Raw genomic sequence first — 18436 nt, forward strand, 5'->3', positions numbered from 1 at the left:
ACATTTTAATCGATCATCTTATAATAGTAAACGTTGTAATGTCAAACGAGCATCTCACAGGTTAGTGATGCGGGAGGTTAAAGGACATGTTTAAAACAAAATTGGCTTTTTTTCTGTTTTCTGCGACAGCTTTAAAGATTCACGTCAGCCCGAAAACGAAGGAAATCCTGGATACTTTCGGCACGTTCGAACTCGTCTGCAGAGGAGAAGTCGTACTGAAGGTAAGCGCTTTATTCGTCTCATTTGGATTTTTCACGATTTACGATAAGAGATATCTATAAAGAACTCGGATAGAGAAAAATTAATTATTCTTTTTTTTTTTTTTTTTATTAATGACAAGTAATGTGGTCGCCGTTGTTTCTTTTGTGAGAGAGAATCTTTTGATCCTTTCTTTGAAACCCCGAATGTAAAGAAGAAACCAAATTGCTATCGAGGTAGAACGTATTGATAGTCATTCCCGCGTGTCGCGAACGTCACGTAACCACGAGAGAGTGGCAGCGGCAAGAGATGGAGGGCAGCTTTCGTTTACCCTCGATTGGCATTTCGCGGTGAAAAGAAGAACGCCCGCGGATAATCATTGTGCGCGCGCGAGCGTGTCCTAGTTACGATCTCGTTATATCACATAGAGAATCACTACATATGCAGTGCGAACTTTTTGCTCACGCATAACGGATGAGTAATAAAAGCGCTTATTAATTTTTGTTTCATATTCCGTCATAATGATTATTAACATCGAACATTCGTATTTAATTTATTATTATGAGACAAGTAAAACAGCTCCTTCGGCTTCGTTATATTCCGCGCAGTTGTTATAAAAATCCATTTGTGAAAAATATCTTTTTTTAACAATTATATAAAATTAATTAAACGCAATTTTTTGTATTACGACAGTATTTTATTACGCTTCTTGAGGTGGAAGTAAAAGTTAAAAATGTTGGAGGAATAGAGAAAACAAATGTGTATTATTTTCTGTATAAAATCAAATTTAGCATTTATTTTTTCTTGCGGAGTTTAATATTCTAGCAATTTAAATTCTTTCTGTTTTATTTAGTCTTGCTTATTCCCCTAATTTAACTTTGATCCTTCTCCTCGGGTTTTATTTTAGTTTCTGAAGCATGCAATCTAGTCAATTCTCTTCGGACAAAGGGATCTCTTTCTCAACTTTCCTTTATCCCGAACTTTGATGTACAATTGTGTTTAACTACTTAGGGGTGTTGGGAGTTGCGGATCGCGGCGATTGCAATCATGCTCAGCGCACGTGTGCGGGCGTGATTTCATTATTTCTGTTTCTGCGAACGCATCTCCCGTGACGTGCGCGACATATTTGAAAGTGCTGTAACCGAGCACACGTTAATACCTCCGTGTTTAATTGTGCACGTTTGCTCCCAGGTGCGATTCACCTCCGTTTTCCCGGAAGAGAGTAATTTGCACATAAACTGGCTGCAGCGCAGTCGTTTCGGCAGTCGAAATTGCACAGTCGTTCTATATAACGCGATAAAGACGCGCGACAATTTTGCGACTACGTCAAATCACACACACACACACAGTTGTGACGTCGGGATGCACAAACGGTAATTGCTTTAAATAACAGACATTGACCTTGCGTTTTTGATCGTTGACGTGCGTCTTATGTCGATTATCTCGTGTTATTTTTATTACTTTTTCACGAAGACTTTTCACGAAGATGCTCGGTAATAGAAGAAGTGAAAAAAGATGCAGCACTAGAGCCTCGCTATTATTCCGAGTCGAAGCGTTTCGTAAAGCGTTTTGTGTGTGAGGATAATTCCGCGGCTCTCAACCAGACAAAGGTTTCGCTTATCTTTAGCCATGTGACATGTGTCGTCACGCTGTTATGGCGCAATCATTCCCGATCGGTTTGTGCGATACTTCGCGCATGAACGTCATCGAAGTCGCTGTCATTAGACGGTCGATTGAGTACACTCGTGCGAGCGCAACGAGACAGACAACTAGGAAGCGTATCGACGGCGGGCGATTGAATCGTTCACCGTGCAATTCGGGTCAAAGTTCAGCGGTCGAGGGGGAGCGCGCGCCACTGCAGCAGGTATGCAGTTAATTAGTAAGATAATGCCGCTGTGGAGAAACCCGCCCGGCAATTCACGCGTACGTAGGCAGGTATGTCGAGGAGCTTGTTGGCCGGGATTAAAATTCAATACCTCATACAGATAACGGTTGGACAGCGTCCGTGTTATCGCTGATTTGAATATTTACACGCAGCACTCTGAGGATTAAATGCAGCACTGAATGCCGCAACATAACAAAAAACGCGATGTATAATATAATTTTTACTTTCTTTTCTACATTAAATTAAGGTCGCAGAGAGAAAGAGAGAGAAAGAGAGCGGCTTTATAAATGAAATCCTTCGGAGAGCTACGCGTATTATGCATAGAACTTGGTACGAAGCCGGTTATTTTGCTGGTATGACTTTCTGATTTAATTTAGTTAACTTAAAATAACGAAGTTCTGAGTGAGACGAAAATAAAAAACACGGCAAGAGAGAAACTTTTTTTTTGTTTTCCTTTTTCGCGCATAATTCAATAGAGCCAGTCTCGTCTCGTGCTCCAGCTTGAAGTAATCTTCGGCTTCTGTTGATTGTTCGCAGGGTAAGGGCCCTATGACTACTTATTGGCTGATAGGGGAGAAAACGACGAACAACAACGTGCAACAGGCGAATCCCACGACGACGATCGGCCAGATATCGACTCTTCAGGATCAACCGGCCGTGAACGCGCAAAGTCAAACGACACAGCCGACGAAGCAACAGGATCAACAACGCGCTCTCTCCTCCGCCGCCTCCGTCGGTCAGCAGCAGCACAAGTTTCAAGGTCCATCGGATCAGTACGCGACCCAGCAGCAATCGATCCAGCCGACGAGGAGTCAGCAGAGCCAACAGAGGCCGCAGGAACCGCAGCATCCCGGCTTGACGAACCAATCGCGAACGCAATCGGTCCAAACTTGCGCACCGCCGACTACGATTCAGATCCAGAATCCCCAGAAATCTCTGCTGGCCAATTCCGCGTGCGGTCTCACCGGGAACGGCGCCCCGAAATCGGTGACGTCGCGCAACGTCGTCGCGACGACGCCGATCGGCAACTCGTCGCCGTCTCGCAATCGCGCGACCGGCAATCCGTCGAACGCCAATAACTCCGTGCACCAAGTTTACCCGGCGACCGAGAGTATGCCTAATTACGCCGAGAGCGGTCCCAACGCCCCGCTACTTCTGCCCGCGGGCGCGGTTCCTAGAGTTTAGCTTTCTTAAGAGGTGTCCTTCCGCCGCGGGGGAATATCCTAACACAACGTGGATGTACCGCGCGGGGAAGCGTGCCGACCGACACTTGGGTCCATTGGTGGGAAAGTGAAATTTTGCGTAGTTATTATTCACGTGAAGTACTTATGTAGATGAAGAGAAGACGAATGGCCTCTTTGTGGAAGGAAAAAGATTCAAGAGTTATTCGTGGATTTTAATTTCCGCCGATGTTTTTGAGATTAAGATTCTTTGTTTTAGCGATTATTGAAATGAACTTGCGAACGCGCATTGGAACAAGAATTATCTCGTTTTATGGGATTTATGTGACATACGTTAATTCATTTTAACGTTCGTTTGACTGATTGTTTATTTGTTGCCTGTTTCAGTAAGTATATATGTATATATTAAGTATAAAGCAAATAATTTAGATTATTCTAAAATTAATCAGTTAATTAATAGGAAATTTGTTTTTTGCTAAAACAAATCCTGACTTATAATAACAGAGTCTGAACTGTAGAGTTTTGATTTTGTTTTCGCGTTATTGATATATATATATATATATACATAAATATATACGTCAAATCGATATAAGAAGAAGAGATTAATTTAAAAATTTGAACTTGGAGTCGCGGTTCTACAAAATCACATCCTGCCAACTACATAATATATAGTGTGAATAACGTAATACGCTTACAAGGAACAACTTTTCTGTTAATAATTACTTAATTATTTAATTCTTAAATGTTTGATATTTTAGGCGTGACGATGACCGGATCGCATAGTAAGGAATAAACAGATTTGAATTGAATAGTCTGAATCAAGAGAGACCTGAAAAAAAGAGCAATTAATCGTAGAAAGGTATACGAGTGACGTATTTTAGCCGGATATATTTTTCTCGTCTCTTGTACATGGACACAGTATTAAATTATATCGAGCGCTCATGCGCGCTTTTTCACGCGGTTTATTTATTATACAAAAACCGAAGCAAGCCGTCGTTCTTGCGCGTATAAGTGATCGGCGTGAGTCATTTTGCAACACACAAAAATGCAACGGGCTTGGCTTAGCGCGATCAATCCCGCCGAAAATAAATCTTACATTAAAAAGTCTAATCGCGAAGACTGTTACAGTCGAATTTATTTTAGTCCTTGTTTTTTTTTTTTTTTTAAGATACTTCGAAAAATTAAAAATTATGTATATTTTATCATTTTTTGCCGCTAAACTTGTGTAATTAAGTCTCTAATTATTCATCAAGTTTTATCTCTACTTTTCCTGTCTACATCTGTTGGAACACAAAACAAGGTAATAGAATTAAAGGTACAATTTATCACAATGTTTGCCACGTTGTGTGAGAGATCAAATATTTATTAGTAAAATTAACCTTGGGAAAAGGTCTACAATTTTTTTATCAATAAATTATTGTACTTGGTATCAAAACAAGTTTTGTACGTACAGTATATCTCAGTCTATATACATATACATTTTTGTTTTATTTTGAAAAAAAAAAAACAACAAGTTTTTGTTTCTCTTAGATGCGTTTAGGATTGCAAAACACCCGAGCAAACATCGCGAGATATATAAATCGGCTATAGCGTTTGCATGCCCAACATGACAAATATTATACTGTCGCGCAACGCGAGATACATCACACACACACACACACACATGTACACATATACGTACACAAACACACGCACGCGCATCACAGAATTCCGTACTTACAACACGGTGTAAGGTGTATGTTATATATAAAATCTATATATAAAAAACAAAGAGAATAAAAAACAAAATCAATGATATATATGTATACAAAAAATACATGTATATGTTACGAGATTAGATTCTATATAAATACATATATATGTATATGCTGTATTTGAACGGTTAAAAAGCAACAATGTTACCATAGCTGTATAGATATTTAAGATCGCTCGTGTGTGCGATCGGAGGCTGGGCCTCTCGCAAAACAAAAACCAAAAAAAAAAAAAAAAAAAAAGAAAAAAGTCTATGTCTGGAAAATAACGGCGAACGTGAGTGCATATATCCCTGCGAGCGATCATACTCATGTGCAGACACGCGCGCGTACATACAACCACGCGCAAAGGAAAGAGAGAGAGAGAGCGGGGTAATGTGCACATGCGGTCGCGGTTGCATACATATGTTTGATGTATGTTTTAATGTATGAACGAGAATATAATGGCGCGGTTGGTGATAATTCTCGGTCGCCCTGTTGCAGACTTGCGGTGGTGGGTAAAAGGCGGAAGTCGAAATAGGCGCGTGTGACGCATCGTGAATATAAGAGTGAACTTTTGTGTCAATCTGTGTCAATCTCTCTTTTAAACCGATGTACCGATGAAATATTCCGGAAATAAAGTTTAATCGTTTTCAAGACTCGTTAATTAATTACTATCGACAACCGTCCCGGTTAAAAAGTTATTAAAGTACGTCTGCACCACGTTCCACCTGGGCATTATGAGCTCGTATTATTGATCCAAGTTAAGAGAATCGCGATTTTCATCAGACGAGCTCCGCACGTCTCGCATAAGCACGCCGCGCGAAAAATTTGAAAGACGTATATGTGTATAAAAGTATATGCATATATATTATATATATATAAGTATATATATATATATATATATAATATAATATAGAAAAACTTTGGAGCACACAAGAGAGTAGCTGGAAGTGTTATATGTGGGCAGTGTTCAAAATACGGCATTCGCAAATATCCAATCAAGGTAAGAGCTCACGCGAGTATATATTCCTGGAAATCCAGGCTCACCGCAGCGAATTCCCCAAGATACAATTCCTATGTTGACCCATCTGCCGTTGGCGAGTTGATGCAGCAACGGACCGCCCGAGTCACCCTGAAGGGAAGAGCAGTTTACCGAGATTAATAATACGTAAATATGTACGTGTACATGTTTCTCAACGTCCATTAAGCTCCGTTAAAAATTAATAAATCTCATAAAACACGAAGAAGAATTATTTAGAGAAGATAGTTTGAAGATGGCCTCAAAACTGTAACTTCAGCGCTTTGGCAATACGATTAAATACTCCGTTTAATACTTAGCTGAATAAATTATCAACTCACTTGACAGGCGTCGCGACCTCCTTCATAAGCGCCGGCGCACAAAGTAGTGTTCGGAATCCGTTGCGTGAAGCTGCGAATACATTGCTCTTGAGGCCACACCGGCAATGAAACTTCCATCAGCACTGTGCTAGCAGGTCCCCCGTAATACTGCGTGCCCCAACCTGGCGAGAAATGTAAAATTGTAAGAGAACAATTCTATTTTTTTTTAACACATTTCATTAAACTGTTTTTTAATTTTTCTTCTCGCTCACCGGTAACGACCGCGATTTTATCGTCGTACGAGTATTGGACAGGAGGAAGACAGATGGGCCAAATGTAGCTGTTGAATACGGTAGGTCGGTGAATTTTAATAATAGCGATGTCGTTTTCGTAAGTGTTCAGCTTGAAGCTTCTGTGCATTCGTATCTCCGTCACCGCGAAGTCCAGCGCTCGCGTCTCCTCGGATTTGGTGAAATCGTACTCGCCGAGTCTCACCGTGATGTCGCGCGGGGTATATCTGAAAAGACACGAGGCGCGCACACACACGGAATAACTGTAATTTATCAGTCGCATCGTGTAACTGTTTATTTTCTGATCGCGACAAACGAATCCCGCGCGTGTATTACGTAGTCAGAGAGGCTCGGAGCTCATAGATACAAATATATACATATATATATATACGTACCGAAAACGGTACATTATAAAGTCTAAGCGTGGTCACGCTTACAAATACGATCTCCGCAAGAATATATGAATACGTCGTGTCCGAAACCGTTACTTGCAATACTACGAAATGTCAAGAATAATTTTGTATTCTCTTTGTTTCATATTATTTTCACGTTGTAATTATAATTGACTCATGTTTATTTGTTTGATTCTTCAGAGCTGTTATTTCGAATTCTTATTAATTACATTACACAGAAACATTTTTGATTACCAAACAATTTACCTATAAACGCAGTGTGCGGCAGTAAGAACGTGTCTATCTGTAATTAGCACACCTCCGCAATATTGAATCGAGCCTCGTCTGAGCAAAGCCACCATCCACGGCCATTCCTTGGGATCGGCCGGTTGACCACCCGCAACTCTGGTCTTCATTCTTGCGGTCATGCCACATCCGCGTTTTTGTGATTTTCTCGTTTCCTCCTTTTTTGTCTGCGTTGAAGTGCCGTCCTTCCGTAAAATTGTGTCATCCTTGTCGTCGGCAGATGGCTCACTCGCCTCGTCGTTTTCTGACATTTTTTCCCACTCCTCCGTGTTGTTGTCGAGACCTAAGAGAGAAACGTACGATATGTACACGGTACGTTGCACTTTCTGCGCGCAAACATATGCGGACGGTACTCGACGGGTCATTGAGATTTATCAAGAAAGTGCATGTCTGTAGCGCTTTTCCTTGCATGCCAGATATGCACACATACGCGTGTTATATACGTCGATCGATGGAACATTCGTGTGCAGTTGCATTTGCTCTGCGAGTAGTTCGTATAAAAATGTAAAAATGCAAAAATATTTTATAAGCTTCAAGTTACTTCTTTTAGGAAAAAAACGTAGTTCAAATAATATTAATTTATTAAAATTGTTGCAGAGAAATAATTGTTTTTTAAATTCAAATAATCAGGCTTGTACGAACTCGCTATCATCGGTAACATGCTGGCTAAATCGTCATTAAAAGCTTTATTTGATCGAGCTGTCGCGACACTATCCGGACAACACACGCCAACGTACCTACGGATTAAAAAAAAAAAAAAAAACGTTAATAAATATAGAACAATTGGTGCGTGAAGAGCAATATCGTAACTCACGTCTGCTCGATTATGCACATGTAATTCGCGAATCGCTCAAAGTTCGAGCGGAATTCCTCAAGGACGCATCCACTAAAGTGTACGCAGTGACCGCTCTGATTGCCCGGCGCGATGCAAGCTTGATATTTTTTCTAGAAAAAACAAATAAAAGCTCGCTGTCTGACGAAATTTAACAAAATTCTCTTCGTAAATTTCTATTATAATAACGAATATTTTATTGTAATAATCTCGGCAAAAACGCGCGTACCTGTTTGCTCACAGTTCCGGGACCTAAACTGACAAATCGTTTGTGTCGAAGCCACGGATATAGTTCATACACATCAGGAAATCGAGATGTATAGTTGCGACGAAGATGTGTCTTCCATTCCGGATTCTCGGAAGTCTTCGTCGGATCTAAGAAATAGATTACACATGTATTCACGATCACGCTGCATGTAGTAAATAAGTAGACATGTGTGTGAAAATTTAATGAGAACCATGTCGAGAACGGAACTGGCGAAATACACACACCACATCTCGGTGTAACATCATTTGATTATTTCCGCTGAAAAGAGGTATGTATCCCGTGACTTTTGAAACCGAGATTCGATTTGTTATTCAACCGCGACACGTCGCTTAATATTATGCCTGTTTGGGATTGTACATTTAAATTTTATACGCTGAAAAATATTGCGGTCAAGAGAAGTGCACATATCTTAATGTCATGCTGAGGCTTAAGTTTCTCTTTTAAATGTAGGATATAAAATAATGCCACAAGAGACCTGTTACAATTTGTAAATAATATTTTTTACAAATATGCGTAAAAGAAAAACAAAAAATATTTATAGTTAGTATTAAAAAAAATTAATATGTTAAATATTAATATGTTACAAAAGATTTTTTAATATAAATCTACATATGTAACATACATATAATTTGATTTTTTTTATATTAATTATAAGTATTTTGCCGTTAATTTGCTATTAATTTTGCTATTAATTATAAGTATTTCTGTACGTTACATATTCGCGTAAAACAATATCGTAGTCGTCGTTTAAAACGCGTCACTAAGTTAACTCAGTAGTTTCGATAAATTTTATTTGCAATATATAATATTGCTAATTTTACGTATATACAGAAGATTTGAAACAGTGTAATTTAACAGTGTACTTTAATAATACTCACTTGTAGCATTGGAATTGGTGGGAAGACAATATTGAAAAATACACAGAAAAGACAACAACACAAATTGACAGCTAGTAGTGAACGTCCACATTTTAAATTAATCAGTTCTCATTGAATGACAATAGCCAGGTCGCGATGACTGTTTAGCAAAGCAAACCTCGACAACCAAGAAGACAATGACTTCGAAATACGCAAAACCTTCGCTTATATACACACACGCCTGTACTATATGCAACCTTGTGAGCATTTCTTCAAGCTAGATGCCTTCCATTAGGCACTTGTGATACTTGTGTCGTAGAGTGTAGAACAAAGCTATTCTCATTGATTAATAATTGCTATTTATTCAACTTGCAGTAAATTAATTATTCTATTAACATTGATGTGTATATGTATATTTTAAAAGTAATATTTTATTTAAAAAAAAATAGGCAGCAATAAAAAAGTACGCAATAAAAAAAATCACTTCTTTAAATTATATAAAGTTTGAAAAAAGTTTACTTAACAATTTATTTGTCACTTATCGGTATAAAACACTTGTTACGTAAACTACTGCCGTGTTAAATTACCTAAAAAGACACTCACACTCGGTGCGTGTGACAGCGTACCACTTGATGTGACATTGCTTTCAGCTCCGATCGTCCGATAAATTCGCTACGTTAACGCCGCGTAATTGGCACAAAGACTGGCACCGCTTCGGGAACCGATTAGTGGAAGTGAAGACGATAGAAGGAAATTACATGCGACCTGTCCGAACAAAGGTTAATTCATTCATGCGAATACTCGGCCCGCGCACTTGTCGAAGCGACGAGTAATGGACGACCGGTAACTCGAGAAATATTCGATTCCATTTGACATTTCATTAAACGGTCGACAGGCGAACACCGCCTGATCATGGTGAGATCGCAAGAGAGATTCTCACTGACCAAGAGAAAAACAGCGAATGTCTAGAGAAGAAAAAAAAAACAAATCAAGAACAAAAACTTAGTGTAAACGAAAAAAACTTGAGCAAGCGCGAAAGAAAATCGCAAGAGAGAGAAAGACTCTTTTTCTTTCTATTTCTCTCTTTTTCTTTGTTAATAGTCTATAAATCAGTAATTTTTCCATTTGCATCGTCGTCACAGTCACGTAAGAAGAAGGAATTTACATACGAATTATACTGAATATAAATTCTTTCGTTTGAAATATTAGAAACGCAGCAAGTCCAAAACGTATTACGTCTATGCGCGACTGTAAGTGTTATAACGATGAAATATAATGTTGATCATTTTCGCTTCGAAAATCCATGCGAAAGCGGCAATCGGGAAAGTGCGATAAAAGTTGACTCGACTACCTCATAAATTAACAAAATGTCGAAGCGATAACGCCGACCATAATTCGCGACGAATTACGCGACGCAAAAAACAGCTAATGTGTCGCGTCGTCGCGCGCTTCGAAGTGGCGTAATTGGTATGTACAGGGTAGAAATTAAGGTGGTAATTTGCGTACATTAAGTGAAACTCCGTATTAGGAAGGCCACGAAAAGACTTGTTTGGAATAACGTTTCGCGACGGAACCGTATCGGATTATTGCCTTGTATTTTTGTGCGTGTTTTCCGCAAAAGCGACGTTTAAATTACGATACTATAAAGTCCGCGCAGAAGAACGCGATGATAAAATCGTTGAAAATACAACCAAATGCACGTAACTGCACCTTTCGATAACAGTGACAACGTTAATAAGCGTTAATAAGCGTCGGAGAGAAAGAGAGAGAGAGAGAGAAAGCGGTATCGGTTGCGATTATCGGTCGCGCGTCACAGTCAATAAACGCGAACGTACTCGCAACAAATGACACACAAACCAAATATCTTTTCATTTTATTACAGAAATTTAAATACTAAAGACAATTGATTTGTTTGCCGAAGTTACACTTTCTCTCATTTGGCAAAAACGAAAAGAGGAGATGTAACGTTTGCCGTACGAGCGCAGAAATTCACATTTCAAAAGATTGCTCCTGAAAAAAAATCCGCGAGGCCGGTGATTCTTTGCGAAAAAGAAAAAAAATTTCTCCATTCGGATTTCTATTCGTAGATCGGGAGTTTGCCAGAGCTCGCGCGCGTTTCTACTGCTTCTCATTTTGTCTGTGAAGTTTCCGCACAAGAGGGTCTCTTGCGGCTGGTCACCGGCTTCCCGACAAATTAGAAACGCCCCCGGCGCAAAGGGTTTTACCTCGCCAAGCTTTTCGACTCGCGGGAGTCATGCATTCTAATGATTTACTTCATCTCCGAACTTTATAAGCACGACGTATCTAAAGGTGACCATGATTTTCCATCGCCCATGTCAGAACACTCCACTTTTAATGAGCAAAAATGAAAAATTAAAAAAACATAGAAGAGAGATATTCTTGTACTTCTACGCGTATTTTTATTGTTGCACGTGTACAAAAGGTTTGTATAAAAAATTAAGGACCGAAAATAAAAAACCGAAACAGTACCGATAAAATTGGCGGCACGGATTGGCGAACTTAACCCTTGCGTAAACTTCACTCGTGTTCGACAAGCAACAACCTCTCGCGCGATCGTTATTCTCCATTCGCCGATTACTCGGGAGAACACTCGGATAGATTAAAGACAGTGGTTTTACTTCTCGGAAAAACATGCTTAGCTTACGGCAAGAGAGGCACGTCGCTGTTGTTTCAGGTGAAGGATAGTTATTTCGTGTGTGTAGCTCGGGGATACGCGCGCGCTGTGTTCCTCGCGCTAGCATAAACTACCTGAGCGCGCACCGGTTCTTCCACTTTTAAGAAGCGAATCGCTTTGAACGCGCGTGATTCGACGTTCATTCATATTTTTCTCTACGTGATAAAAATTGAAAAATATTATAATTTAAAATTGCAAATATTATTAATTATTATGAGAGAGAGAGAGAGAAAAGTTTTAAAAATCAAATTGTTCAATAGCACGATATAAAACAGTGAATATTTTTTTTGGTGCTTTACGCTCGTTACAAAAATAAATTTCAAAGAGTTTCTTCGAAAACTCGATATCAAGTGTATCGATGCATTTTGAACTGTGTAGCTCTTTTATCCCGCAGAGTAATCGGGTTTCACAAGAGGCGAGCTCAATGATGTTCGACGACCCCTACCATTTTACGCCCACGTGTTTCGTGGTCGCGGTCACGCGTAGACAATGATCCCGCATCCATTAACAAGAAAAAAGCGATCTCTCTCACGTACCGAAACTTATGTGGGAGTATCCCTTCTTCCCTGAGGTGGTTACGAAGTCTCGTGTTACGTGTATTCCTTTTGTGCAGCATGTAAATTTACCGGCAACGCGAGAGACGGAAAAGAAAATTGGAAGAAAACGTTTGCAATCTCCAGAAAACTTGATGCTCCTAAAACGGCGTGACTTTTGTTTTTTTTTCTACGTTGAATAATAGAGTTATTGTAAAACCGCGCGCAAACGTGAATATAAACTTCTAACTGCGGTCAATGTTTTCTTTTTACTTTTTCTGATCTTCAAAATTTTATGTCTTCAACTGCGCAATTTGTATTTGTTTGTTTAAAAAGGGAGAAAGAGAGAGAGAGAGAGAAAGGAAGAGAATTTAGAAAATTTATCTGCATAAACGAAGTGACGAAAAACCACGACGCACGTTATTTCGCAGAAATGGGACGCGGAAAAGAACAAATAATGTAGTATTCCCGCACTCTTTAGTGGCTTTTACGAGCGCGTAAAAAAAAAAAAAAAAAAATAGAATAATAAATTTCACTAAAAACTAAAATGTTCTCACACAGCAAACCGCGGAAATATCAGTGATACAAATGTGATACGTATTCTTTTTTTTTATTGATAAACACATTTATTTATATTTTTATGAGTGTATGTGAGTTGATTGCGATACTTTTATTGCCAGATGCATAGTACTTCAGGACGTCGTATTGCGTGACAATATATATGCACTTTGTGTGTTTATATTCCCGTATACACGTATATATGTTCTGTATGCGCGAGAGCGCGAATGCTTATTCATGCTTCGAAAATGTTTCTAGTTGTGCAATATAAATGATTTTTTATTCAAACTGTTTTTTTTTTTTTTTTTCAACTTTATGCTAGTTTCTGATTTATATCTTATTGTTTAGAGACAAACTCTTTTATTTCGGCAAGTTTATGTTAATAAAAAGAAAACAGAGGAACAAAAAATAAAAGTACAATATCGCAAAATGTAGACAAGAAACAAATGGTCGCAACACATTTTGTCGATGTACTTATTTATTCAGCTGGATATACGTACATAAAATAAAGTTGTAACGTGCATAACAGGATATATCCTGTAGATATTAAAGTAATTCATAAGAGATAGCAAATGTTGTGGTTATAAACTTTATAGAATAAAAAGCGAGAGGGACACGGTAACTACGGATTGTGTGTGTCCGCTTGTTTCTATTCGTCCTGAATGAGTTGAGGAGTTGCGCCTGGAGTTGCGAGATCCAACTTCCAGCTAAATTTCTTGGTTGTTTTAGTTTTTGGATTGTATAAAGTTTCATTGTGATAAAGAACATTTCCTCTGTAATACTCCTCGATATTGCGGACATAAGGTTCTCCGTCTGGCGTTCGACCGGAAAGAACCGATTTTGTTACACCATTTCCAGAATTGAAGATCATGGTATTGCCACTTGATATTATATGTCCTTGCGCATCTGTAAACAAATGATGGCACATACGCAATTATATATATTCGATTTTTTTGCTACGTTAGTTAGCGTAAACAATCAGCGTAAACAATAAACTTGCACAAGTTAACGTGTATTTGTTTTTTTTTTTTTTTAGAATAATGGATATATTTCAAGTTTAGATTAATGTTAACACATTTTCTTAACGCGCGGGATTTTGAAAAATGATTAATAGATCTTAAATACCGATAGATCTTAAATACCAACCGCGCTCGATCCTCTAAGTGGATGGAAGTCAAGTTACATATTGACTATATTATAACTTATCAATAATGCGATTCGATACGCTAAAAGATATAGGTAAACGTTTCGCAGAGAATTAAAATCAATGTCGCGAATTAACTTCGATCAAAGAAAAAAAATAAAAATAACTTCAGCTACCTTGAGACTAGGAGAGAGAATGCACGTTTTACTCTCCTGTACCTTGGACGATAGTGAAAGGAGTCTGCGCGGCGCGCGAGATGCAATTTTCTGGTATTTTCGAATTACCTTTAATTCGATTAAATCGTATGAGTGATTTACACCTCGATAATATTGCGCACCTGCATCCACGCTTAACCTCGTAAACGAGAACTCGTACGTTCTCTCGGTTTAAATAAGTTGTAAACTTTACAATCGTGTTTATTTTCGCGCGTTTAATATTGTTAAATATCAATTAGGTTGCTTCAACCGAATGATTGTTTATTTTGATTACCTTTCGGCAAATTTTCAATCGCTCTGTTAGCTTGTTCGATTGCAGGTTGCACTACGTTCGTATGCAAATTACGAGTGAAACTTTGAACTTGGCTGTTAATATCTTGGGTCATCCGATTGATGTCGCGCGACAAGTCGCTCGCCCAATCTGCGCCGCTTCCTCTCATGCTGCAACAAAATTGTGCGGAAAGATGATCAGAAAAACAACGGATATCATACACGCACCTGACTAATTATAGACTTTATTGTGCGACACATTCGCGCGCTGTAACCGCGTCGCGAGCAATAGTTTTCTACGGTGCTGTGCAATAGATGATTCATGCGCGCTTATCGTGACTAAAAGCACATATATCAAAACCGGTAAACATTTGACACTTTCGACGTGGAACCTGAGCATATGTTATGAAATTTTTCAGAATTGTATTCTTCTCTATATCCGGAATCCAAAATTCGGAAATAATTCCGAACTTTGTTGTTTATTTTTTTTTAAGAGAAAAAAATGGTTAAAAATACACGGAAAAAGTCATATACCAAAATTTGTCAAATCGTCTCGCGAACAATGGATGTACATTGTGAAATTTCAGAAATCTGCACAGTCAAAATTGATCGCCACTTGATAATTGCTCGATCGATGTATCTGAATGCGATTGTTAATATAAGGAAACTTACAAATAAAAGAAGAGAAAACCAAGATGCGTCATTAGACTGACCTGACAATTATCAACAGCGTACTAATCAGCAAGACGCTGATATTTCTTGTCATTTTTGTACGCGCGTTCTTCTCTGTGCAAATTTACTGGAGTCGCGAGACAAGAGTGTGGAAGTAAAGCACTTTTCTTCAATCGACACCGAGCTCCGGCGTAAGATCCGGTTAGATCGCAACGCGTGGTAATCGCACACGTCTTGTTTCTAGTGCGCACCAAGAACCGGCAAGGAATATTACACTAGCGCTACTGACGTCTCGCCGTGCCCCACTGCGTTTCTTCTCTCCGTGCGCGCTTGCACGAACGTTCTCTCTCTCGGTCACGATATTATCGAAGTCGTTAGTTACATGTATATGTATTCATGACAGCACGTTTATAAAAGAAATGTAAGCAAAGTCTTCGTGGAAGAAGTGTCATAGTTTGCTAGATAACGTCTCAAACACGTAGAAAGTTTAATAATAAGACGGAAAATCATTAACACAAGATAACAAAAGTTAAAGTAAAATTTTCTCAAGTCTGTTTAGCAAATCTACAACAACTCGAAGTCGACAAAAAATATAAGTAAAACTTATACACGTGTAACACTTTGTTTCTAGAAATCTGTTTTTAACGCTGTAGTTTTATACAATTGCGCATAGTTTCTAATGTTGTAAAATATAACGTAACTAATGTCGCGACGTTTAATTATATCATTGTCGTGTATAATACATGTCGCATTTTAGATTTTTAGATTGTGACATCCATTGCAAAAATAACAATCACGAAGCATGCAGTCTTCTCGACGAATTTCTCGCACGTCGTATAATGTACGTCGTATCAATCATTTTCACGATCAGATATTCGCTCGCGGCTTGAACGCATAACTAATAACGCGTGGAGTCGAGTTGACATAAATCGCATATATCAAATTTCTCCCGAATTTCGCAGCTCTCACCTCGATGATCGCGAAAACATCGCGCGCGTGCGTCGAGTAAAATTCAAACAGGCTTTAAAAAATATTTTTAGATCAAGGAGACAGAGAGAGAGAGAGAAAGAGAGAGAGAGAGAGAGAGAGAGAGAGAGAGAGAGGAGCTTTAGACAATTTTGTTTGTTTGTTTGTTTGTGAATCTAGCGATCGTAAACTTGTTTGGATTTTACGTCCGGTCTAGTTTCGGCTAACTATCGAAAAAACGTTGATCCCTTTAGTTTTATTTTTCACCGTCCTCGACCTTGCAAATGCGGCCTTCTCTGTAATTATTTCTCTCTTATACACGCATACACGTGCACACATACATATACACACACACACACACACACATCTTGTCTTTCTTTCGTTCCTTTTTCAACACGGGCGGGCTGCCCGTTTCACATCGCGTCTCGAAGAGATTCGAAGAATCACGCCGGAGCTCCAATAAATATAAATCTTCCCATTACGTAAAGCTGTCACTGTCAACGACAGACACGATATTTCTGAATTGACAATAATATATTAAATCAGTCAATTTGCATCTTTAGCACCGCCAGATCATGTTAGCTTCGATTTTCAAATTAAATTTAAATGTCTTATTGGATTTCGCGTTACGATATTTAGAATTATTACCAGTAGTAGAAATTCGGTGAAATCACATGTCGTTGGTGAAAATATCGCGAGACGAGATCATTCTCGGCGAGATTATGACATAGCATAATCTGCTGCGTAAGCAAAACGAGCACCTATATGTTTGTCGACGTTCGTTATGTGTGCGTGTCGGAACGGGCCACGGTTTTGCTGCTGATAAGAGGCCGTAAGGTCATCTCTTTCACAGTGAGCCGCTTAATACGAGAAGCGCAGTAATGACCGCCGGCTTTCGGGATAAAACCGGCGTGAAAAGAACGGCTCTTAAATATGCACCCGCGCAACCGTTTCGCGAATACTAATTGTACGCGATCTCAATCTATTTGGTCTACTCCGCGCTCTTTATTACAGTTACGTAAACGGAGCTACTACGTGTAGAAATGCGCGTAATTAAGAGCTATTGATTTTGAAGAGTAAGAATAGAACATACGTCATAAGCTTTTATTCAAGATAGAGCGCGACGTTTTTCTTTTGCGTTTGAAGAAAGTTATTGGAATAATATTTTTAAAAATATTTTTATTTGTTTAGCTGTTTTTTTTATTGTTTATACGTGATATCAATAATCATTGTATTATTTTTATATTATTCTACGATGTCAAAGATATTTGATAGTTTCTCACAATCGCGTTACCGCTCGCAAATTGCACGATATGCAAAACCCGAATTATTTAAATGGCACTCGAGAAGGCATTTAAAACTGATGCTACGTTTCTCGTTCACGTCGAAATTTTCGCCATGCTAATGCCGTTCCGAATCTTTTTGATCGTCAAAGAATAAATTTTCTCGATAATCTCTCAAAGCGATTGCTTGCGTCTCAAACGTTGTTGTTACAAAAGTCAAAAGGGAGAAGGCTCGCGGGAGAACGTATAAAAGATGCAATTAATTACAAATGCCGATGAGTAATCAACTTATACAAATGTAAGAAATGAGTCAGGAATAAGACCGCCACTTTGTGATTCGCGATAAAGTCATTTAGCGGTTCATTATAAGTGTACTTCGTATTGGAGAAAATCAATTCGCGTTGGAAAATTTTACGATACCTACCTACTGCAAAACTCAATATAGACGAGTTTGTCGACTTTGACGCAACGCTTTCTTTAGATCCGTATAATTACGCGTATGGCGAGCTCTTAATTGATTCGTTGCGGTGTAAGTCCCGGTCATACGGAGATGTACAAGGTGCATCCCACGGGGCGTGATTGCAATTTACGCCTCGAGAGAAAGTAGACTAACTGCGTATAGCGCAGTTCGCAGCCTCGCAGGAATTCAGCCGCACTAAGACTCACCTTTTCTCAGAAATTGCAATCCGCGCGAGAGAAAAAAATATAAACTTTTTTTCTCGCCAACTATTTTTTTTTTTTTTTCAACTTAGATCTAATTGAGTAAATAAATAAAAAAAATAGTTCTGTAGAAAAACTATTCTTTAATTAGCCTTGATAA

General features: G+C 38.8%; 3 protein-coding genes across 6 annotated transcripts in view; 1 reads left to right on the forward strand and 2 right to left on the reverse strand.

The window, feature by feature from the left end:
• The window catches only part of LOC109860905 (atrial natriuretic peptide receptor 1), a 78233-nt gene extending 72975 nt beyond the window's left edge, over window positions 1-5258 (forward strand). Inside the window, exons 21-23 of one of the 2 annotated variants that reach the window (XR_002250899.1) lie at window positions 130-221; window positions 2621-3937; window positions 4023-5258. Coding sequence is in view for 1 of the 2 variants with exons in the window: in XM_020440324.1 (XP_020295913.1) it covers window positions 130-221; window positions 2621-3268 (740 nt within the window). In the remaining variant the exon portion in view is untranslated. Of the gene's footprint in view, window positions 1-129; window positions 222-2620 lie in introns of both variants that reach the window. The other variant, XM_020440324.1, reaches the window with a different exon arrangement.
• LOC109860917 (proclotting enzyme-like) lies at window positions 4607-9464 on the reverse strand. Of its 2 annotated transcripts, none has more exons than XM_020440337.1 (8): window positions 9302-9464; window positions 8385-8530; window positions 8138-8268; window positions 7966-8060; window positions 7285-7606; window positions 6608-6852; window positions 6357-6517; window positions 4607-6129 (listed from the first exon to the last, which is right to left on the reverse strand). In XM_020440337.1, the coding sequence occupies exons 1-8, from the start codon at window positions 9390-9392 to the stop codon at window positions 5968-5970; spliced, it is 1353 nt and encodes a 450-aa protein (XP_020295926.1). In that variant the 5' UTR covers window positions 9393-9464; the 3' UTR covers window positions 4607-5967. The 2 variants fall into 2 exon arrangements, with proteins under 2 accessions (XP_020295926.1, XP_020295935.1); XM_020440346.1 differs by lacking the exon at window positions 9302-9464 and adding an exon at window positions 8614-8834.
• A 4067-nt stretch (window positions 9465-13531) lies between these two features.
• The window catches only part of LOC109860494, a 48054-nt gene continuing 43149 nt past the window's right edge, over window positions 13532-18436 (reverse strand). The window contains exons 1-3 of one of the 2 annotated variants that reach the window (XM_020439604.1): window positions 15409-15681; window positions 14700-14866; window positions 13532-13972 (exon numbers count right to left, since the gene is read on the reverse strand). In XM_020439604.1, the coding sequence (XP_020295193.1) occupies window positions 13716-13972; window positions 14700-14866; window positions 15409-15461 (477 nt within the window). In that variant the 5' untranslated portion in view covers window positions 15462-15681 and the 3' untranslated portion in view covers window positions 13532-13715. Of the gene's footprint in view, window positions 13973-14699; window positions 14867-15408; window positions 15682-18436 lie in introns of those variants that run through there. The other variant, XM_020439613.1, reaches the window with a different exon arrangement.

The sequence above is a fragment of the Pseudomyrmex gracilis genome, unplaced genomic scaffold (assembly GCF_002006095.1).
Source record: "Pseudomyrmex gracilis isolate BER0280 unplaced genomic scaffold, ASM200609v1 scaffold_8, whole genome shotgun sequence".
Taxonomy (NCBI): domain Eukaryota; kingdom Metazoa; phylum Arthropoda; class Insecta; order Hymenoptera; family Formicidae; genus Pseudomyrmex; species Pseudomyrmex gracilis.